The 25,424-nt window shown below is 34.2% G+C and overlaps 1 protein-coding gene across 1 annotated transcript; it reads left to right on the plus strand.

Annotated features, from left to right (window-relative positions):
- Window positions 1-645: 645 nt before the first annotated feature.
- On the plus strand, window positions 646-2,323 carry LOC132313795 (protein FAR-RED IMPAIRED RESPONSE 1-like). The gene is made up of 3 exons (XM_059812742.1): window positions 646-825; window positions 945-2,123; window positions 2,225-2,323. Exons 1-3 carry the CDS (start codon window positions 646-648, stop codon window positions 2,321-2,323), a joined length of 1,458 nt encoding a protein of 485 aa, XP_059668725.1.
- The last annotated feature ends 23,101 nt before the right edge of the window (window positions 2,324-25,424 follow it).

Consider the following 25,424-nt stretch of genomic DNA (forward strand, 5'->3'; position numbering starts at 1 on the left):
ATCGAGTCAGTTTTAGCATCCGCAAAGAGTATTTTAATAAGAGCAAGAAGACTAGTAAACTGTCATCGAGATTGTTAACATGCTGCAAGGAGGGTTTCAGGGGTGACGACATTCGGGACAGTAATATAAAGACTCCCAGGGCTGAAACACAAACTGGTTTCCCTGCTCGAATACTTATACAAGTTTCCAAGTATACGCATAAGTTGGAAGTTACAAAATTTGTTGAAAGCCACAACTATCCATTGATGATTGATGAATGCATGCACATGCTGTCATCCCAGCGTATAATTAGCCATGTTCAGGTCATTAATTTGGAATTGGCTTCTGATTCAAGAATAAGCCCTCGCAATTCATATGAGTTGATGGGAAGGCAAGCTGGTGGAAAACAATCAGTCGGGTACATGAAGTTGGATTTACTAAACCATATAAGGTCCTGAAGACAAACTGAGCTCGAATATGGAGAGGCAGCATGGCTAGTGAATTATTTTGAGACTCAGTCTTGTGAAGATCCATCTTTATTTTATGCATTCCAATTGGATAGTGATCAAATGATCACTAACATATTCTGGGCTGATTTAAAAATGATAGTTGATTATTGAAATTTTAGAGATGTTGTAAGTTTTGACACAACATACAAAGTTGTACATGGCAACCGTCCATTTGGAGGGGTTGAATCATCACCGGGAGACCGCTGTGTTTGGAACAGCGTTCATGTATGACGAGACTGCAGAGTTGTTTGTGTGGTTGTTTGAAACATTTTTGAAATCTATGTCCGGTAAAGCGCCAAAGACGATCTTCACTAATCAAGATGCTGCAATGGGAAAGGCATTGAAGTAGGTGATTTTAATTCAGATCTCCACTCTTTGCATTTTCAAATTTTTATTGAGTAGTTGGACGTGGTACATGTTTTTATGTAGTTATATTACAGAAAATAGTTTTTGCAGGTGATGCCAAGGACAAACCATTATCTGTGTGTTTGGCACCTAATGCAAAATGCACAGAAGCATCTAGGGTTGTTGTTTAGACGTGCGCAAGGCTTTAAGAAGGTGTTATCAAAATTAATATTTGAAATTGAGGAGGAGGAAGAATTTACTAGGGAATGGAATATAATGATAACGGAAAATGGTGTTGTTGGTAACACATGGCTTACAAATCTCTTTGCTTTAAAACATAGATGGGCTATGGCATTTATTAAACATACCTGGTCCGCGGGTATCCACAGCACACAACTGAGTGAAAGCTGCAATGGTTGCTTGAAGGCGTACTTATCCGGGCAACTGATTCTTCCAGATTTCTTCACACACTTTGAAAGGCTGTTGTCCGACAAGCGTTACAAGGAGTATGTAGCCGAGTATGGGTTACTCCACAATCTACCTCAACTGAAAACAAACTGTAACATATTAGTAGAGGTGGCAAGCCTGTACACAAAGGTTATATTTAATATTTTCCAGGATGAGTTCTTAGCAGCTGCTGCTAGTCAGAGGATCATTGGTTGCAGTCCCATCGATGGCAACGGAGGCTATGTTTACAAAGTCGTTGGTGAGGATGGAATGCAATGCGACGTGAGGAGGACAGTAGAAGATGAATTGTTATGTTCTAGTTGTAAATTTGAAAGGGAGGGTATTATGTGTAGGCATAGTTTGAAAATCCTAAAAGACTCCATGTTCACCAATACATTGCCTCGTCGATATATATTAAGAAGGTGGAGTAGAACTGCAAGAGATGGCAGGTTGGAGGAAAATCTTTCCGGTGAAGTGATTGCCGAAACTGATCCAAAAATTGAGGTTAGGAGACGGCACAGGGTACTTTGTCGTATTCTGACTAAAATTTCGTCCATTGTATCGGAGGATAAGGACGGATACAATGATTTATTAGTGAAAGCCATGGAGTGGAAAAAAATTGCCCAATCAAGTTGTAGGCATAGGTTTACTGAGAGGAATGGAATTTATACTGGTGGTAAAGGCAGAAACCAATATGTCGGCATGAACAAAAATACTGACAAAATCCCCAATGGTCTCAAGTGTAAAGATACATGGAAAGGAAAATTTAAGAGGTTAAAACCGACCATGGAGCTAAAGAGTCGCAATAAGACGAAATCAATAAAACAAACAGTTCAGCTTCAGGTACTTTTATCCCCTTACTGTTGTCCAAGTAGTTTCATAAGTAATACCAGTTCTGTGTATTAAATGATGTATACGTAATAATTCTTATAATTGTGTTGTAGAATTGCAATGAAGCCCTTCAATCAGGAGAGGCAGGTGGCAGTAGTCATAGTGGAACAATCCCCTACTACGTGTTAGTGAATGTAAGTATTGTTGCATAACTATTTTCAGCACATTGCTTAACATTTGTTTTATATTATTCCCCCCCCCCCCCCCCTAAATGATAGGTGTGTAACGACCCGATCATTTTCTTCCTTTTCCCTTTTTCTTCAAATTTTGCGGATAAATTTTTTTTTCATTATCTTTTCCTTTTCGGGTTCGATTTCCCGCCTCTCAGTGTCGTCTCGAGTGCTCGAAAATGGTTTCTGAGACTTTTTCCTTTGGATTGACAACTTCCTTTGAGGACCGAGTCATTTGCACATTTTTTTTTTGTTTTTTTGACACTATTCATTTTTTCGTCTTTTCCCTTTTTCATCCTTCAGTCGTTTTTCATTTTTCCTTGTTTAACCTCACTTTTTGTGCTCGGATTTGATTCCGGCTTGGCATACGTCCATGATATTTAAATTGCATGACATCTACATTTTTACTTTTATAGAAATGCATATTAAATGCTTACTTTCTTTGTAAAAGCCATGAAAATAAGACTTTTTGTAATTATCCATAACTTGAGGGGTTTTTGGGTAGTTAAGTAAAGTAATTATTTTTTGTCTTAGGGACCATTTTGCAAATTAAATTGGAAGATATTTTTAAAAAGGACCTTTTTGCAATTTTCAAAAAATGTGACAAGTGTCACATTCCTATGGTGCCACTTGCTGATTTTGTGGTGGAACCACTTGGAGGCTTAATCTCATGACACATGGAGGTTGGAGATTTACCCACTTGTTGTCCTAGGATTGGTGCACTTGTTGGCATGGATGGTTGACAAGTGTAGGGTTAATATTTAATCTTGGAAGCTTACTTGGATTCATGACAAGTGTAGGACTCACCTTTAGTCTTGCATTAGTGTGTGTGTGTGAGAGGTAGTGCAAGAGCACCTAGTGAGTGGAGAAGCCCACCAATTTAGCTTAGGGTTTACATATTTTAATTCATTCATCATTTTCCTCTCAAGAACCCTAAGGAAGCCACCATTGGAGAAAAGCTTGACTAGTAGCTTTGACTTCATTTTTGGTGCCCTTTCACTCACCTTAGAACTTTGAACTTGGAATACTTTTTGTTCCTCTCATCCTCCTCTTCAAAACCCTTGAAGGATCTAGCCTAACTCCTAGTTTTGCTTTGGTATCTAGAGATTCAATTCTCTAGTAAGGTATTGATCTATTATTTTGAAGTATTTTTATGTCATTATTGAGTGTTTTACATGCATGGAAGAGAAGGACTTGTATGTTTCCCTTAAACTATTTTAACTTCAAATTAATCTTGTTAAATTAAACATAGAATATGAAACTATACTCAATTAGCTTTCATTTAGTTTTGGTTTCATGTAATTTGAATTTAAAATGAATTAGTTATGAATTTTTGAAGTTGCAAGCTAGTTGCTGGAAATTTGAAGCTTTTCCTTTCCAGTCCGGAAATGAATTTTTTATATGGAGCTGTGTTGCTTCCATTACCTTGAAATTTTTACTGGAACTTCCTCCATGGGTTTTACACTACTCAGAATTTTTTCACAATTTTAAAGCATTTCTAGATTTTTTTAAAAATCCGAAACTATCTGCTGTCCATGTTTTTATTGTAGCTGGAAAACATATTTTTAGATGATTTATTTCACTAACCTTTTGACATTGCATCATGGCTTAAATTTTTATTTTTACACTCTCATATGTTTACTTCCAAAATAAATTAGGTTTGCCCAATTTGGATGTCAAATGAATTTTTTATGAATTTTCAAAGTTGGAAGCTACAGGCTGAAAATGTGTTTTCTGGGCAGAATTTGTTTCAAAGTTGTGGGTCAAAACTGTTTTAATTGGGAAAATATTTTGCTAAATTAAATTTATATTATCAAACTACAGTGTTTAAGCTTTCATTGGGCTTTGGATTCATTCAATTTGGGTTAGAATTGAATTTTTTATGAATTTTACAAGTTGAAAGTAGCAAGCTAAAAAATCTGTTTTGCGGACCAAAAATTTGGGGCGATTTCATTTTGGTGGTAATTAGGATTTTCATTCCAATTGAGGTAGGGAATGTTTTAGGATTATTTGTGTGTTGTATTGTGTGTTTGCCATGATTATACAACATATATGTATGCCTTGTATCAAATCCAGAAAGCTAGTAATTTTTATTTCTTTGTATAAGATTTAAAATTTATGATGATGTATAACTTTGATTTGAATTGTAACATGTTAGGAAATTATGCTTAGATATGTTGGTTAACATATATTAAATTTGGATCATTTGATTAAGAATTACAACTTTTATTTAATATTTATCTTTAGTGAAAGTTTAATTCACATGGTTGTATCAAGCATTAAATCAAGTTGTAATGTGGTATTTAAATAGGCCTTGGCATGTTCTCTAACATAGATTAAATTGAGGGCATTTGGAATTGTTTAAAAATCTAGAGGAAATTAATTAATTAGCTTGATTAATTTTGTTTCAAGTGTTTTAATCACTTAACTTGTCATTTGATGTTATATATATGATGACCATGATATGTCTTTCAATATATATTAAATTGAGGTTATTTGGATTAACTTAGAATTTAGAGAATTTAACTATTTATGTTTAATTAAATTCTACTTTATTACTCCATGGATTTAATTGCATTTTGGAAGTTGTTTCTATATTTAAATCATGGATTTAGATTTGATGTATGTTCAATTGATTACTTTTGAGCATTGGATAACATAGTTGTTACTTTTATATTTATGAGAATATGTTTTTCCTTATTGAATATATTGTTGCTATGTGCAAGGAATTGCATGCTTTGTATTTGACATCTTACATGCCATAGTACTTGTGAATTTTGAGCATGTATTGTATAAGTTTCCAAAATTTAGATTATGCTTGGTAAATAGTTGATATCTTGTATATACATGTTGATATATAAACGTTGTTGCACAATTTGTTGATTTTGGAAACTTGGAGATGTCGTTGTTTGGCTACGGCTAGGACTTGGTTCTAGTACCGGGGATTGTCCCTCTATACAGTCTAGTACGCACATAAGGAGGTTACCCATGGGCTAGTAACCCTAAAGTAACTATGTTGTCGGTCTGATCCGGCGTGACGTCCGAGTATCCACTTTGTTTGATTTCGTATTTCATTTCAAGTTGATAACTAGATGATATCGTAACTTGTTGTTCCTTATTTGATTTTCTATTTTGAGCTTAAGATGTAACTTTGTGAAAGCATGCTTCATGCGTTGTATTGGAAGTTTCATTGTTGGTTAAATTGCATCGATATCATAATTTGTGTTTTGATGTTCAAATGTAGTTTAGGAATGACCTTATAGATTCATTTTGAACATAGACGTTAGGTGGCATGACCCACACTTGTTGTTTTCGTATTTTGGATTTCAAGTTGAAGACTTTGAGAATCTATATCTTGTTGCCTTGTATAACATGTTTCCATGTTGTTTGAATTGCATGAACAATGTGATTATGATAGAAATGATCTAGGTAGCTTAGGCTGCTCCCTGGGTCTCATTTTGACATAGACGTTAGGTGGCATGAGCCCCTTTAACATGTTTCACCATAAGGTGATAAAATTGTAAAATGCTAGGTCGATGCATGCTCATCTCCTACGAGTAGCTTTATGTTACTCACCCCTACGATACTGGGCATATTTCAGGTACAAGACTCAGGATTTGAAGATTCCATTGCTCCTTGGATGGCTTACAGTTTCTATGTTTTTATTTTATGCAAGTGTTAGCGTAAGATGCCTCTTTGTAGCCTTATTTGTTTAAACTTGTATTCGTTGATTCGTATATGTAAAGTGTACGTAAGTGCACTCTTTTCAATGTATTTAATATGTATGAGATGAGGCCAGAGGCCAATGACATGTATCTCGTTTTCTATGCACTTTTGTTTTCAAAGTTTATTATGAAAATATTGGAAAATGTTAAGTCATTGTTTCATAACTTTCGCATTGGGTGTTGGAATTTCATATCTTTTCTACCCGGACTCAGAATCAGACGATTCTTGAGTCTAATTTTGTTCATTTTTCGTTGTCCTTCCAATGGTGTGCACGGTGGCACCCTTTTTAGTGAGAAATGACCATTTTGCCCTTAGTTCATCTCTTTTCGGGTTAGGCATTCTTGCTTCATTTGCTTAGCTCATTTGAGTTTCGTGGCTTCATGGAGAGTCATTTTGGGGCCTTAGGGATGACGTACATCTCTTGAGGTCATTTGGCTTCTTTTGCTTCCGCATTTCGGGTCCGTTATCAGGTCAACTTCCGGTTCATCACTAACGCACCGGGTTGAGAAATCCGGGTCGTTATAAGGTGTGTATTGAATATAAACAAATAATACATGGAGAGACATGATGTCATACCCTCATGAAAACAAAACATAGTCCTAGAAATGTTTCCCTCTCAAACACCTAAACTACTAAGCAATGGAAAGTTATAAAATGTCTTGGAGATGAACTTCCATCACATCTAAAACCTCCCATAAATTACATTTATCTAAATCCTTAGCTACTCTTGCAATCTTATCATGCAATCTGTTTGAACTTGTTTATAACTTAGGTAACACCTTGCTACCAATGCAAAGGGTTGTTGTTAGAAGAATTCCAGACTAATAACTGGTCTTTGCATAACTAAGACTGAATGAATAGATAATGTAGCTCCACCCCCAGTCCAACATAAGGCAGCCCAATCCACCTCTTCAATTTTCTCTGTCGCAGCTTCCCATGCTGCTTAACATGTTCATTATGGTTAGAAGTTAATATGTGGTCAAATGTTTTACAACATTTATTTTGTACGGCTGTGAAATTCCAGTTGAATTTCTCAGTGAAGAAAGTTATGTGACGCCACCACAACGTGTAATGCATTACAGAAGGTTTTCGTAACCGTCTGCTTAACTAACTACTCCATTAAATAACCAGGCAAGTTTACTGTTAAGGTGGAACCAACATATAAATTGCAATATACAAAGTTCCATAATTCTTTAATTGATTGTTTATAATATATCCTGAAAAATATATAATGTTGCAGACCGTTGTTGCTGATTCATGCAATTCCAATACCAATTATTCACATGATGATTGTTCCACTGATGGTTTCAGAAATAATAAGGTACGTAGTTGTCCTCATCAACACAATTCGTACCAGTTTAAATTTTTATTGAATTTTATTCTCTGTTGTCATGGTATCTAATTTGATTGCATTTTGTGGCATGATCATTTTGAAATATAGTAGATTTAAATAATTGCGAATCGAGTGTGAGGCGAATGTCCCAAATGCCAATTGAGGAGATGGACCGACCAATTGAACGACTCTTTCATAGTTGACAATCATTTCTGCTTGTATTTCACATTGTTTTAACTTATTTTGTTTATTTAACTCTGCTTAATTGTTGTTGGGTTTTATAACAATATGGGGTGGTCGGGCAAATTTGTATAATTTTCTGTATTATGAAAATGCATAATAAGTGGTTTTTATCATTTCTTATGAAATATTAACTCTTGACTTATGAGTCTGACTCAAGTATTTGAATTGATGGAAATGCATTAAAAATATTTGCAAGGGCCAAATTAATATAATACAAATGTAACAACATTGTGATCCACTTATGCAAATACATATGTAGCATCTATCATATTATTTATATACATATATTCCTTATAATTTATGTTAAACATCCAAATAATTTTCTAATATAAGTCTAAACAGATCAATTAATGCAAATACATATGTATTTTCATCGTAATACTTTTATACATAATTTCGTTACCAATTTATAGAAATCATCCCAATTAATTTGTAAGATAATTTCCAAACCCCAAACGAAAATCATCTAAATACAAGTCTGAACAGATCAATTTATGCAAATACATATGTTTTGTTTATCGTTATATTTTTATACGTAATTTCATTACCATTTTATAGAAATCATCCCAATTAATTTGTAAGACAATTTCCAAACCCCAAACAAAAATCATCCAAATATAAGTCTCAATAGATCAATTTAAGCAAATACATATGTTTTATTTATCGTTATATTTTTATACATAATTTCGATCCCATTTTATAGAAATTATCCCAATTAATTTGTAAGACAATTTCCAAGCCCCAAATGAAAATCATCTAAATATAAATCTCAACAGATCAATTTATGCAAATACATATGTTTTGTTTATCGTTATATTTTTATACAAAATTTCGTTACCACTTCATAGAAATCATCTCAATTAATTTGTAAGATAATTTTCAAGCCCCAAACGAAATTCAACCAAATATAAGTCTCAACAGATTAATTTATGCAAATACATATCTTTTTTTATCGTAATATTTTTATACATAATTTCGTTATCATTTTATAGAAATCATCCCAATTAATTTGTAAGACAATTTCCAAGCCCCAAATGAAAATCATCCAAATATAAGTCCCAACAGATCAATTTATTCAAATCCATGTGTAGGTTTAACATAATACTTTTATACATAATTTCGTTACCATTTTATAGAAATCATCCCAATTAATTTGTAAGACAATATCCAAGCCCCAAATGAAATTCATCCAAATATAAGTCTCAACAGATCAATTTATGTAAATACAAATGTTTTTTTTTATCGTAATATTTTTATACATAATTTCGTTACCATTTTATAGAAATAATCTCAATTAATTTGTAAGACAATTTCCAAGCTCCAAACGAAAATCATCCAAATATAAGTCTCAACAGATCAATTTATTCAAATACATATGTAGGTTTATCGTAATACTTTTATACATAATTTCGTTACCATTTTGTAGAAATCATCCTAATTAATTGGTAAGACAATTTCTAAACCCCAAACGAAAATCATCCAAATATAAGTCTCAACAGATCAATTTATGCAAATACGTATGTTTTGTTTATCGTTATATTTTTATACATAATTTCGTTACCATTTTATAAAAATCATCCCAATTAATTTGTAAGACAATTTCCAAGCCCCAACGAAAATCATCCAAATATAAGTCTCAATATATCAATTTATGCAAATACATATATTTTTTATCGTAATACTTTTATACATAATTTTGCTACCATTTTATAAAAATCATCTCAAGTAATATGTAAGAAAATTTCCAAGCCCCAAACGAAAATCATCCAAATATAAGTCTCAACAGATTGATTTATGCAAATACATATGTTTTATTTATCGTTATATTTTTATACATAATTTCGTTACCATTTTATAGAGATCATCCCAATTAATTTGTAAGACAATTTCCAAGTCCCAAACGAAATTCATCTAAATATAAATCTCAATAGATCAATTTATGCAAATACATATGTTTTGTTTATCGTTATATTTTTATACATAATTCGTTACCATTTTATAAAAATCATCCTAATTAATTTGTAAGACAATTTCCAAGCCCCAAACGAAAATCATCCAAATATAAGTCTCAACAGATCAATTTATGCAAATATATATGTTTTGTTTATTGTTATATTTTTATACATAATTTCGTTACCATTTTATAGAAATCATTCCATTTAATTTGTAAGACAATTTACAAGCCCCACACGAAATTCATCCAAATATAAGTTTCAACAGATCAATTTATACAAATACATATGTTTTATTTATCGTTATATTTTTGTATATAATTTCGTTACCATTTTATAAAAATCATCCCAATTAATATGTAAGACAATTTATAAGCCCCAAACGAAAATCATCCAAATATAAATTTCAACAGATCAATTTATGCAAATACATATGTTTTGTTTATCATTATATTTTTGTACATAATTTCGTTACCATTTTATAGAAATCATCCCAATTAATTTGTAAAACAATTTTCAAGCCCTAAACGAAATTCATCCAAATATAAGTCTCAACAGATCAATTTATGCAAATACATATGTTTTTTTTATCGTAATTCTTTTATACATAATTTCATTACCATTTTATAGAAATCATCCTAATTAATTTGTAAGACAATTTCCAAACCCCAAACGAAAATCATCCAAATATAAGTCTCAACAGATCAATTTATGCAAATACATATGTTTTGTTTATCATTATATTTTTATACATAATTTCGTTACCATTTTATAGAAATCATCCCAATTAATTTGTAAGACAATTTGCAAGCCCAGACGAAATTCATCCAAATATAAGTCTCAACAGATCAATTTATGCAAATACATATGTTTTGTTTATCGTTATATTTCTATACGTAATTTCGTTACCATTTTATAGAAATCATCCCAATTAATTTGTAAGACAATTTTCAAACCTCAAACGAAAATCATCCAAATATTAGTCTCAATAGATCAATTTGTGCCAATACATATATTTTATTTATCGTTATATTTTTATACATAATTTTGTTACCATTTTATAGAAATCATCCCAATTAATTTGTAAGACTATTTCCATGCCCCAAACGAAATTCATCTAAATATAAGTCTCAACAGATCAATTTATGCAAATACATATGTTTTTTTTATCATAATTTTTTTATACATAATTTCGTTATCATTTTATAGAAATCATCCTAATTAATTTGTAAGACAATTTCCAAGCCCCAAACGAAATTCATCCAAATATAACTCTCAACAAATCAATTTATGCAAATACATATTTTCTATTTATCGTTATATTTTTATACATAATATCCTTAGTAGTTGATTTGACGTCTTGATATTTCGATTTATTTTTTTGCTGGTTATTTTTCCAAAGTAAGTAATTTTTCTTTTCTTCTCATGAATTGAACCATTTTCTTTCTAACGTGCTTTCTACCTATTTTCATGGGCTGAACAATAATTCACGTCCTAATAAAGTAGTTGTCTTAGTTAGTTAATTCGTGTACGATATGCGAAATAAACGCGTACATACGAATTTTGGGAAAATACTTCCATTTGCCGATTAGAGTTGAAAAATACGGTAAAATACGCGTTTATTTCCATCACCCCGTATCTAACGCGTTTATTCGTTTATTCGTTTTGGTTGCTCCGTTTAATTCGTAACTTAATTATTATTATTTTTCGTTTATGAACAATTAATTTCTAATAACGTATTTTTCTGAAACACAAATTATTGTCTTTTCTACCCTCTTTTGCTTGGTATAGCCAGTATTTTTGAAACCATCAAATAATATTATCTGTTGTGCTAACTATTGTCTTTTCTACCATCTTTTGCTTGGTATAGCCATTATCTTTCAAGCCATCAAAATAATGTTATTATGAATGCAATCTCTTATTGATGTTTGTTTTGTATGCGTAGGTTTTGTAATTATTTTTATTCTATTTATTTGTCATCAAATACATATTTTACTTGTAATTATTTTTATGGTAATTATTTTTGCATAGTAATTAGTTTTTCTCCTCTTCTCATGAATTGAACCACGAGTATTCTAACTTGATTTGAACCTTGTTTCATGGACTGAACTGAATGTCACGTGGGAATAATTTACTCAAAACTGAATTACTGTCAAACTTCATTTATTTCATCCAAACAAATTAATTGCATTTAAGAAACGCCCTCCCTCCATGCCGGATTACACTTAATTTTTTAAATGCATTTAATGAAATTCTGCCTTGATCTTCATTTGGCCTTAACTAGCTTGAAATCAATATGTGTTAGCATATTATATTAGGCCTTGGCATGCTCTTCAACATAGGTGAATTTAAGAGAAATTGGAAGTGTTTTGAAATCTAGTAATATTTAATTAACTAGATTAATTAAATTGCTCCAAGTATACTGTTCATCCCGTTGGAATTCTGACCTAAAATTCTTGATGTGCATGGCATGTAGTTTCATATATAATATGCTAACACATATTGATTAGGTTTTGAAACCTTTTAATTATTATTTTTCTAGTATTAAAGTTTAATACACATGGCTGTAACTTGCATAGAATGTACTTGTATCATGCTCTTAAATCAAGTCCAGACATGTTTAATAACATACATTAATTTGAAATAATTTGGACGAGTTTCAAAATCTTGAGATTTTAATTAAATGAAATAATTAAAATCCATTCAATGGTTCTATGCACTTGATTAAGTTTCTAACCTTGTATTCATGATTTCCTGGATAAGTTCCTTCACATGCATTACATTGAGCATAACCGGATAAGTTTTGAAACTTATATTTATTTATTTCCCTTGTATGGAACTTAGCTCTCTTGGTTGTGTCGTGTAGGAAATGAACTTGAAACTTGACATTGAACTTGGTCTTAATATGATCCTTGACATAACTTGTTTGTAGAACATTTAGACTTGCCATGTAACCTTGATAATTTAATCCCTTAGGTAGATTAAATTTCCTTTTATGTCTCCCTCGAGTTAATCACGCCTTGATATCATGTATCTAGACTTCTTGTATCTTGGTTTCATTAATGTACTTAATGAACATGCTCATCTGTCTTGGAATGGTTTATATACACAAGTGTTGTTTTGTATACAATTGAATCATTTATCTTATACTTCTGGTATATTTGCTTCGATGGATTTTCTTATGCTATATATATCTTAGTTCTAGTCTATATAGATGTACACGTTGTTTTTTTGACATTTCACATGCCATCATAGTTGTGAATCTAGGGCATGACTTGTGTGTTTCAAAATCTTTGTTGTGCATGATATGTGGTTAATGCATTTGTTGTATTTTGATACAATCTGGACATGCACAACTTGTTGATTTTGGGACTTGGAATATCAATCAAGAATTGACATGGCTAGGACTTGGTTCTAGTACGGGGGAATGTCCCTCTGTATTATAGTGCGCACTAGGGGAAAGGTACTCATGGGTTAGTAGCCCTAAAGTGATCTCAAGAGTACGGTTTTAATCCGGGCGATATCCGAGTTTCCACATTGGTTGATTTCGCTCTTTAAATTTCAAGTTGCTATTCCTTGAAGATTTAAACTTGTCGTGTTATGTGAAATGCACCAATCTTATTAAATCGCATAGAATTTATGCTTTGTTCTTGATTCTATGTATAATTCATATCTTATAAGTTAGAATGCTCTAATCATGTTTAATCACATAGATATTATGTCTTGTTCTTGACTTCATGTATTATTCCTATTGTGTCAATTGGAATGGTCCAATCATGTTAAGTTGCATAGATTTTATGCCTTGCTCTTGGTTTCTTGTGTTATTTTCGTCGTGTTAATTGCATCGATAATGTAATTCTTGTTAACTTGTATTTAAGTATCCTCCTTATCGTGTTATACAGATTATAGTAAACCTTGCTTAATTGTATTGATAATGAAATTCATGTTAATCTATGTTCTAGTATCCTTCCTATCGTGTCTTTAGATTATCCCAATCTTGACTTGTTTCATATATGTATATATATATAATGATTCTTGTTGCTTATACTCCATAGTAGCTTAGGATGATCCCTGAGCCTAATCTTTGACATGGACGTTAGGTGGCAAGATCCCCTTTGAACTATATTATGTTAGTCCTAAAAATCTCTAAAGAAATCGAGTCGATGCATGCTCGTTCTCTAAAAGTAAACTTGTTTACTTACCCCGAAGTTACTGGGGGATTTGATCATGTATGAAGACTTGGTTCGTGATGCTTGCTGTTCAGTGGGATGGATTCTAGCTTTTCAATTTCTATTTCATCCAAGTGTTAGCATGAAAATGCCATTGACATAGACTTATTTATAAAAATTGTATTCTTTGATTCCATATATATAAAGTATGCATAAGCACACTCTTTCGATTGTATTCAACATGTATAAGATGAGGCCAGAGGCAAATATCATATATTATGTATTCTATGCACTTTTACTTTCAAAGTCATTGTGAAAACATTCAAAATTTACAAGTCTTTGCCTTAAAACTTTTGCATCGGTTGTGGGAATTCCATTCTTTCTTTTTCATAGGGTTTCTATGATCGTGTACGAGGTGTGGTCATGGGCCAAACACCATTTCATTTTAGGTACTGCATTTTGGTTTCATTTATAGTGTTTTTAGGCATTTTTGGCCATTGAGAGGTCATATTTTGCATTCTTGACATTTTGAGGTCGCAGACCACTGGGATGCGTCTTAAATGTCTTTTTAAGTGTGCGTGCATGTCCATATTTCACAAAACCCTTGAGTTTCAACTTTTGACCTATTTTTGGGTAATTTTATGAATTTTTGTGAAAAATTCATCCATGAGAATGTCATATGAGCTCCTCATTGTTTTGGCTTGTTTCAGATGTTTGAACGGGCCTAGAAAGTGTTTTGAAACATGTTCAGATCACGCAGGATGCATGTAGAACCATAGAATTTGCCCAAGTACCATTTCCACACATTGCAGCAGCTTTTCATAGCTGCAACAGATGTGTCAGTCGGCTGATGGAGCACCATCGGTTGACCGACGATTCTCGAGACTATATTCTAGTAGGCTTTTCTTGAAAAACCCTATTTTGGCTGGCTGATGATTGGTGTTTGGTTGACCGACAGATGAGTTTCGGCCTGCTGATTGTTGTATTTCGGTCGACCGATCCTCCCTGGAACTTCCCATTTCTGTTTTTCCTTGGTCAACTTTGTTGCATTGAGTTCAAAAGGTCATAACTCTTTCATTTTGGATCCAAATCAGCTCATTCTTGAGCCTAACTTTAAGAGCATGAAGTTAGCTTTCTAATGGTACCAACCATTCATCAAAACTCCATCTGGAGTGGGAGTTATTCTGGTTATAGTGATATAGGGTCGTGGTAATCCTCAAACAGAGAAAGCCATTTTGTTTTCATTCATATCTTTTCCGTTCGGACACAGAATCAGGCAATTCTTAAGTCTAGCTTTGTTCATTTTTCGTTCTCTTTCCAATGGTGTGCACGGCAGCACCCATATCATGTGAAATGACCATTTTACCCCTGGTTCATTTCCTTTCGGGTTAGGCATTCTTGCTTCATTTGCTTAGCTCATTTGAGTTCTGTGGGTTAACAGAGAGTCATCTTGATGTCTAAGGGATAATGTACATCCCTTGAATTAATTTTTATTCTTCGGCTTCCATATCTTGGACCTGTTTTGGGTCATCATAGGTGACACACTGGGTTGAAAAATCCAGGGTCTTTATAGGTGGTATCAGAGCGTTCGGGTTCAAATACCTTGGATAACGGGTTTTGGGTGCATATCATGCTCACGTTGTTATGCTTTGATATGTCATTGTTGGTAACATGTTTTGTATGATAACATGTCTTGTGTGATAACATGTTTATGTGTTTAGGTGTTTTGAGACATCTATTATTTGTTAAGCATGTTTTATGTGTATATGTGCTTCCTGATAACATGTCTGTGTTACTATCATATCTTGGTGTGACATCATGTCTGTGTGCGTATGTTAGCATGACCGTGTGCGACATATGTGGGCATAGCTTACATTCTTTTTTCACGTGTATCATCGTACCTTGTACTTACGTGTTTCTTGATAACATGTTCTGATTCGATAACATGTCTATTTGCTTATGTGGTAACTTGTTTAAAAGATTACTTAGCTATTTTAGCATGTGATATATGCCTGTTTACCTTAGCACATTATACCTGCTTGTTATCCTAGTACATTGTATACACTTGTTCATCCCGACGTACTTTATGTGATCTTACTACTTATGGCACCTTGAGTAGATAGTCCATTGCTATGTTGCACGCTAGTTGTTTACTTTTATATCTGGTTTTGACACTGTTTTTTAGGATCTGTCGTATCTCTTGGATGCGTTCTTGTTTCATGAATTTCTTCCTTGGATAGGAAGAATTTATTCCGTAAGGACCCATGTAGGGAATCTTCTTGTCTGTTCTGTCGATTGATACGAGTAAGGCTTATGTGAGTATAAAATCGCAGTCATTGTCTGGTGGAGTGAGACGTGGGCCAGGGAGGTACCATTTTATTCCCTTTCCTTCGTGGCTTCTAGATCTAGGGCCTTAAGCGTAGCGGTGCCTATGGCACTGTTGTCAGAGATTTGGGATTAGCTACCCCAACTCTCACAGATGCCTGGTTCCTGTGGTGCCTTTGGTAATGTTCATTTCTGACATTGATGTCATTCGTATCAATGGGTTTTTCAGAGGTGACCTAGTTGGGGCATGTTATGAACTAGTGCCTTATACTGTCATGCAACCTTATTGACGAGTAAGTGTGAGCGGGTTCTGGTTGCTATTTATACTGCCTTGTCACTCTCTTCTTCTATCATGTTCCAACATTTCGTTGTCTTGGGATTCTTTCAGTGGTTGACATTGAGTTAATGTACTGATTCGTATGAGGTGTTGCCTCAGTCCGTAGTTCCGCATTCCTTCAGTTGATCTTGGACTTCAGAAGTTGTCCTTCAGCTCTTTATGAGCTGTCTTTGGTTCGACCTTTTGTTCCGTCCTTGTTCTGTTCTCCTTTAGGTATATTCCAAATTTAAGGGGCAAAATTTCTTTAAGGAGGGTAGGTTATAATGACCCGGTCATTTTCCTTCTTTTCCTTTTTCTTGAAATTTTACGGATAAAATTTTTCCGTTTAATTTTCTTTTCTAAGTTCTGTTTCTCATCGTTTAGTGTCATCTCGATTGTTTGGAAATGGTTTTTGAGACTCTTTTATTCGGATTGACAACTTCCTTTGAGGATCGAGTCGTTTTCGCATTTTCACTTTTCGAGACACTATTCACTTCCTTTGGAAGATATTTTCACTCTGGGGCAGTTACGCAGTTAACCCTTTTTGTAGGGGCCATTGTGGAGTCATGGAGTCTTGGAAATTCCTTCTGGTCATTTTTCTCCAGTTTCAGAGTTTCTGGACCCGGTTGCCGCCGAACTTGTTCGGGGCATAACTTTATGCTCGGGACACAATTTTTGATACCATTTCTTCTGTTGTTCATATTTTTTTATTTTGAATCTTTTTCATTCATGGAGTTTTTCCGTTTGAGCGCGTTTACCCAAAATCAACTTTTTCGGACCCGGCGGGGCCAGTTCGTGGCACTTTTTGAGATTTCTATAAAAGGGGGATAAGATATTTCATTTTTCATCTTCCCCACTCTCCTTGCATGACCTAAAGCAGCCATGGATGCCCATGGAGCTTCCACCTTCTCTCTTCTCCTTTGATCTACTTTTCCTAAGTGAAAAAGTCTTTGGCCTTCATGTTTATTGTTCCCTTCGACATGCTCTACCTTTCCCCCTTACTAGAATCCATTTTTGACCATTTCTTGAGTTTGGATTTGAAGTCAAGTTGTGGTTTTCATGGGGCTTCCTTCAGATTCATGTAGATCGTGTTGTCCCTCACAAAACCCTTCGGTTTCGGCGGATTCGGAACACTTTTCTTCCGGTGGGGATTTGGGATTTTCATCTCAAATTGAGGTAAGGGGTGTTATAATTTATTTTCTTGCTATATTACATGCTTGTGATGCTTATACACCTTGATTACATGCTTGAGTAACAAAATCTACAGATTTTATTATTTATTTTTCTTGTGAAGGATTTAATTTTTCCGGTTGTCCATAGCTTTGTTTAAACATGTGAGATGATAGAATATTACCCCTTGATATTTTGATTGACATATATTAAATCTAGATCATTTGGCCAAGTATTGAAGATTTTATTTAATATTTATCTTGAGTAAAATATTAAATCACGTGGCCTTAACTAGATTGAACCTCCATCTAATTATTTCCCACTTCTCACCTTTTAGGAGAAATCCTCACTTTTTTATTTTCTTTTGCAACTTTTTTTATTATTTTTTTTTTCTTTTTTTTTTTCCAATTATTAACCTAGGGTTTGGGCCCTCCACCTTTTGACGAGAAATTCAGTGCTTGATAAGGCTAGAATCCTGGCTACTTAGTGAAAAGGATTTGTTATCCACCTTTGTCAATAATGAAAGCTTTCAATGCACTGCTAGCTCAATTGGAATATAATTAAATCAACAATCAACAAAGCATATACCCCATAAATGAATGCTAGTGTAAGCCTGTGCCAGTGTAGATTCCTAGAGTGAATCCCAAAACAATCATAAAATTACGATGATGTGGATCACAAATGCAAGCAAGATCGATATCAATCTTTTGGAAAATTTACTCCTAAATGGCATCCACAAAGCATACAAAGAGTATTGGACTCTCAAGTCAAACAATTTTAAATTCTAAGTATCATGGTCCTCAAAAGATCAAAATCATGACTCAAGACTCTCTAATTATACCACTTGCATAGAAACTAAGGGTGTCATGTAAAATATGATTACACACCCCCAAACTTACTCTTTGCATTGTCCTCAATATGCAAAGAAGCAACAGATAATGGAAAGAGTTTACCAAATGGGTGTAGCAAAAGGGATTTGGCAATGGAAGCTTAGTTTTAGAAGGCGAACCCCCAAACTTAGATTTCGAAAACTTGTCTGAAAATGGTCACACTAGCAATTGTCAAAGCATATGTATCAATGATATAAATGAGAGGTGAAACTGAGAACTGGGCAAAAATCATGGCATCTAGCAATGTAAAGCTTAGAATATCCAAAACTGATATCAAATTCCTAAAAATCCATATATAGCAAGTGAATCTAAAACTATATATCCAAATATAAATGTATAGCATGTGCAGTGCAAAATTAATATCCAATGTATATAAAACCAGTGCAAAAATATCTCAGTAATAGCAGTGTATCAGAACAGATATTGAGTAGTAGAGCAAGAAAATGGTAGAATTAGGGAGTAGGATCTAGAGTCATCATGTCAGTAATGTGCTGCAGCATGTCAGAAATCTCATAGCTATGTCGAGTGAGAGAAGTTGTAAGGTCAGTCTACAATGCTCTAAACTCACGCCTCACCTCTGCTACATTTGCCTTCAAGTCATCATGCTTCCTCACTAGGTCATCATGTCTGATCACCAGATTATTATGTCGTCTTGTGATATCCTCGTGCCACCCGGTCATATCAGCTCTGAAGGAAATGAAGTCTATATGGAACTGAGTGACATCAGATCTGTAACTAGAATCTGGCATATCCGGATCGGGTGTCAGTCTATGCTATAGGCTCTGTAGGAGGGACATGAGAGGGGTCAGCCTGCTAAGATGCAATAGGTACATCTAGCTGTGAGGTAGAAGCTGAAGTGGTAGTGTGACGCCTTTGTCTGGGAGGTGATCTATTGGCTATCTCCTCTATGGCTGTATCCTCTTCTGCCCTCTCCTGATTGTGCTTTCTTTTTATATCCCTATTCTTTTTGTTTTTGAGGCAAGAATTATAGGTCTTTGTCTACTTAGCCTGGTCATAGGCCTTCCTACCTCTCTGTGCATCCTCCTTTGGAATCTCATCTAGGTTAAACTAATAACCCTGGTTAAGCAGCTGTTGAGTAATCAGGTGACCATAAGACAAAGGCCAAGTCACAGCTCTAGAATTATGTATATGAATCAAATTCTTCTATAACTTATGAATGAGCTCCCAGATGAGGGCAGGAATATAAATCTAATAGCCATGGCTCAAATAGTATAGAGCCTGAAAAATCCCCCTCTCTGCTTTGTACCATGGCCTGATGGAAAGGCATTGAGGTGTAGCACAAAATCAATAAACTAATATCGAGGATCAATGTAAACCAAGTCTGCAAATGTGTTGCCCTCATAGGCAGCATATGGAGATAGAGTCACTACCATGGCCATCTCGGAGGGATAAAGAGGAGCACTAGGATATAATAGATCTTGAGAATCAACAATCAATACAGATGAATGGGGGCATCGGTAAGCAACAGCTATGGCCGAGAGAGAAATGTCGATCTCCTGGCTATTTATAGTCGTATGCAATAAGAGTCTGTCATCCTCATCCGACCGGAGGTGCTTGTAGAATAATGTAACCACTCGGGGATAGACTATAGTGTCTGTTGGTGTCATAATGGCATCAATGCCCCTACGAATAAGCTCATTATAGGACCACTTCTTTTTTCAATGAATTGATCGGCGAATCTGACTTATCGACTAATGGATAGAAGAATGGAACGGTATGCTCCAACTAGGAAAATAGATTACAGTCGAATCTGTACTCGGGCTCCAGTTTCCGATGAGAGTAAGAGACAAAAGGTACCTCTCAGACAATAGGATGCTGGGCCTCCTTAAAGGATGGCTCTGAATGAACTGCTATAAATGCTATAATAGCAAAAGATGAAGACGAAGAAGACTCTGCCTCAGGAGATGGAGGAGGCTGTGGAGCTTTATGTACTCATTTTCTAGCAAAAGTCTTTTGTCTGCACTGCATCTGGAAAAGCAATAAGAATAAATCAGTGCACAGGTAGAGAATAAGGTAAGCAACTGATAAGAAAACATAAAGCATGACTGAATTAAGTAGAAACAAAGAATTAGACAAATAGGATCATGCTCGTGCAGGAAATGATTAAGAAAGTTTCAAAATTATCATTCAACATGCCTCAGCTAAATAGTAAGGTCAAAGTACAATAGCAATCTCAAGACAATGCAATGATGGCACAGAGGGTAGAAAAGTCACATTTGGAACATTTCGAGCAATAATCTGATCAACAGCGTAAGCATAGGTTGTGATGTGCATAAATGATGCAATGTGCATTCACAAATGTAAAACTCAAGTAGATTATGTAATGACATGACAAGTAGACCCGAGTATGACATCGTATCAATTCCTAAGCAAGAACGTCTACAGGTTCAATAATTAAGATCAAATGAAGCAAACAGGATAATATGGAGCATATAATCATGGTAAATGTCAACCTAGGACTCAAGAAGCATGCATATCATGTAATAAAGACTACGTGGAATGCATGGTTGCAAAACACTTCAATCCAAGGCATGTTATGACAGACAAGTTCAAGAAAGAATCCTCGACATAGTGTGCAACTAGATTGCATATATCTGAAGGATGCATATATATCAACACACTATAGACCAAGAAATATCCCGTACTCCATTATAACAAAATCAACATCCTATGATCACTTGTGGTAAGCAATAGCTAAGCAAAAAAATGATTGCTTATGGCTCGCAACCCCCTTTAAAGCTTAAATGAAGCAAAGAATGGTCAAAAACTGAGAATACAATAAGCTTACCATTGTGGAATAAAAATCAGGATCGGAAAGAGCCTCGATCATAAGCCCTTACTTGGCTCTCAAGAATATATCACAAGCGTATAATATTAAGCAAATGGCATTTGACAGTCAAGTATCAAGATAATGCAAACATATCCCCAAACTTGGTTCAAATTGCATTTCAAAAACTCAGGATATGCTCACAAACAAGGTAAAAGGTATATAGCACATGCAATTGGATCGAAAGGGGTCAAATGGAATAAGTTTCAACTAAAATAAGGGCATTTTGGTCAACTTTGGAATTACTCGACACTTTTGGGGCAAAATTGGAATTTTTAAAAACTTTGGAGTCAAAACATTCGATTGCATTATATAAAAAGCTTCATGACAAGAATCATGCAATGAATGACCAACAAAAGAAGGAATCAAGCAAGTTGACTTCTCATTTTCAAAACAAAGTTCAAAACCTTCCTTTTTAATCATTTGAACCCAACAAGTGTAATCATAAAGCATTTTAAACATTTAAGGTTCAGTTTACCAAAACAATGCACTTGAATCATGAGCTAAAGTCAAAGACGTCCATTTGAAACACCTTTATGTATTTAAGACAAGACTTTGCATTTTCAAGCTTAAAAGTACAAGATTCAAGTCAAAACACACTTGTGTACATTTAAAATAATTCAAAAGTAGCACATATGTGCAATTCATAACCAAGACAATCAAATGAGACAAGTTGGGATTATGCTCACAACATTTCAAATTTTCAATGCCATTGCAAAATCAAAATATCCAAGAATTTTTTCTTAAGTTCAAAGAGGTCTCTATTGCATTTCAAATTTCAAGAAAAACAAACAACTTTTCAAAGTCATGACATTTCCAAATATCAAGAACTTCACATTTCATATCATATTCAATTCCAAACTCTTAACTTCGAAACTCTATTCCAATTTCAATTCAAGTTTTCAAAAATAGACCACATGCCGTTTGGAATTTAAAACCAAAGTTCAAACTTAATTTTAAAAAAATTCGGCATGGTTCCCTTTAAAAAGGACATTCCAAAATTTTCAAACAAAAGCACACATGCATATATATATGTAGCAACCAAAACATCAATCAATTCCAATCACAGCACAAGGGACACCGCCCACAAACATAATCTATATGTGAAAATGCCCATTTTCCATTTAACTACAACAAAGCATGCCTCAATATGTTTTCCCATCCGCCTCACAATCCAAAGTCACAATATTCAATATCTCATGAAATGGGCCACAGTTTAAGGTTCATTGTTCCATTTTTTTTTTTTTTTTTTGGTACAATTTTTTATTATATATATATATTTTTTATATTTTGTTTCTTGATTTTTCAATTTTTATATACCATTTTATATTTTCCACTTATATATATTATTATTATTAATATCAAATATTTACACAACAAAAATATATATATAAAAAAAAAAGAAACAAGAATTAATCAAACTAAAAATGGAAAATGCAAAAATAAAACAATAAAATAAAAAAAAAATAAAAAGAAATGAATCTACACATACCCGGTCCAAAAGATGGAAGAAAGGATTGAAACGGAGAGGAAATGAAGAATTTCAGCCTAACCTTGGCCGGAAGTGGTCACCGGAACCTCACCGGATGTTCGTCGAAATTTGCAAATGCTTGGTAAGATAAACAATAACCTTGGGAACCTTGGCCTTGCATAGGGGGCAAAACATACTTGTTTTGGAAACCACCTTGGGGAGGGTTTAAGCCTTCCCCTTGGATTTTCTAAGAGAAGTTTCGATGGTTCCTCCACTCGGGATTATAGTGAGTGCCATAGGGATTATTCCCTTGGTTAACAAAAGCGCCATTCACTTATTCATGGTGTTCACTTTGCGCATGTCCATGGGGACAATTGGAAGTAGAATGCAAAACACTAGAACAAGTAATGCATGATTCATTGGAAGGATGATGAGTATGATTAGGGGTGGAAGACACTTGATGAGCCGAATTTTGGTTGATACAAATTGATCAAACCTTTGAGATAAAGACTTAACTTCAGCGACTATATCATTAGACTTATCAACTTGATACAAACCTACGTTCTTCCTTCCACCTACATTTCTACCATTTTTAGATGATAAAGATCGATGCATTAAGTTTTCACTCACGCTCTCATATAAGCGCCATACATCATCTTCATGTTTATTAAGATAAGAACCACCCATAGAAGTATTAACCATACCTTTATGGTTGTCCGATAAACTTTCAAAGAAGTATTGAACTAATTGTCATTTAGGAATGTCATGGTGTCGACACTTCCTAAGCAAATCATTTAATTGTTCCCATGCCTCATTAAACATTTCCCCATCCCCTAATGAGAATTCACGAATTGAAGTCCTCATTACATTGGTCTTAGACATCGGATAGTACTTTCTCAAAAACTCTTGTTACATCTCTGCCCAAATAGTTATAGAAAAAGGCCTCAAATTGTTAAACCAGTATTTTGCTCTGTCCTTTAGGGTGAAAGGGAAGAGTTTTAACCTCAAAACCTCTTCCGGCATGTCCATATATTTCACGGTGGAACACACTTCAAGAAATTCATCCAAACGCTTGTAAGGTTCTTCATTAGGTAGCCCATGATAATTAGGAAGCATTTGAATTGTTTATGGTTTGATCTCATAATAGTGTGCTATAAATGGAGGGAGTTGGATGCATGTCGGTGCATTATACTCATTTGCACATAATGATCTCTCAAAGCAAGGGGAGGATTCACAATCGGTGGCTCTAAATAAGCCCCATGATTTGCTTGAACAACGGGAGGTAGAGGTGGAGGTGGTGGTGCAAAGAATGGCCTAGGTATTCCCATTGGAACTTGGCCTTGTTGTTGTTATGGAATGAATGGTTTAGGCATGCCTAATGGTACTTGAATGTTATCATGTTGATGATGCATATTAGGGTAAAGAATGCCTTGTTGGTCGATGTGACCAAGGTCTTCAACATGGTCCTCATTTTGGACATCCATTGATGAAATGGAGTTGTCTGAATTACCCCTTCCTCTAGGATTACAAACAATTTATTCAAGATTAAAATTCAATGGGACAATAGTAGGATTCAAAGACCTACGGCTATGCATGCACAATCAAAACAAGCAACAACTCAACAAATAGTAAGTAGCAAGCACTTCTCCTCCGCAACAAGTCAATTAACAACAATCCTCCACATACATTGATACTATACTCCCATGCTTTCAACAAATGCAAGAAATAAATTGCCTCCACACAGGACGACGATCTATCTAAGCAAATAATAATTGCTTCCACATGGGCCAATGATTTAACTAAGCAAAGAGAGTTAGGAAAGCTCACAAAGGGTCCTTAAGAACTTTAATTTATTTTTAACTTTTTTCCTTGCTTTGCTTTGCAATTTTTTTTATATTTTTGCTTTTTATGCTTTACTTAGCTTAGCTTGCTTATTTGCTTTAGAATTCCTTTACTTCACTTTTCTTGGCTCCAAGTACCTAGCCAATAAAAAATAAACACAATAAGTAACCAAAATAAAATAAACTAAAAATAAGATCAAAGGAGTACTAATTCCTAATTAATTGCAAAAAACGGAGTTGCCAGTCCCTGGCAACGGCGCCAAAACATGGTGTAGAAATTTGTCGTCACTCCAACAAACCAAAGCTCAAAGTGTGATAAAATATGGCCAAGTTTAAATTTGTAGAATGCCACTACCACTACTAACTACTAAAGTAGCAAGAGTGAGTAGGGATCGTCCCAAGGGAAAGGAAGGGTATTTTGAAATTAATGTTGGATTAATAGGTCCAATGATCAAAATAGTTTGATTTGATTAATTAAACTAATGGTTCAAATAAAACAATGCAATTAAGTGACAATCTAGAAATTAAAGAAAGTAATATGAGAGAAAAGTCTTGGGGCTTAGAGTTCACCACTAAGCTTCACTTCACAAAACACTAACAATTTGTAAATTAATAGGGAAATTCATGTTGTAAAATGTGTGCATGTGTCACCAATTGAAAACTAAGCATGGATGGCAAATAAGCATAAATTGTCTACTAAATCTAATGAGTAGCACAAACTATCAAATAAGACCATCAACCATTCAATTAAACCACAATTAGCATACACACAAAAATCTAGAGAAATGTACTTCTTGTA

The sequence above is a fragment of the Cornus florida genome, unplaced genomic scaffold (assembly GCF_030987335.1).
Source record: "Cornus florida cultivar Cherokee Brave unplaced genomic scaffold, ASM3098733v1 CherokeeBrave_3.0.0_Hap2_Chr06, whole genome shotgun sequence".
In the NCBI taxonomy this organism is placed as follows: Eukaryota; Viridiplantae; Streptophyta; class Magnoliopsida; order Cornales; family Cornaceae; genus Cornus; species Cornus florida.

Bases quoted from the DNA above. Each gene is read 5' to 3' on its own strand.
- LOC132313795 (XM_059812742.1), top strand. From the start codon at position 646: ATGGCAACCGTCCATTTGGAGGGGTTGAATCATCACCGGGAGACCGCT. The intron at 826-944 runs GCATTGAAGTAG...TAGTTTTTGCAG, and splicing joins AAGATGCTGCAATGGGAAAG to GTGATGCCAAGGACAAACCA. The intron at 2,124-2,224 runs GTACTTTTATCC...ATTGTGTTGTAG, and splicing joins AACAAACAGTTCAGCTTCAG to AATTGCAATGAAGCCCTTCA.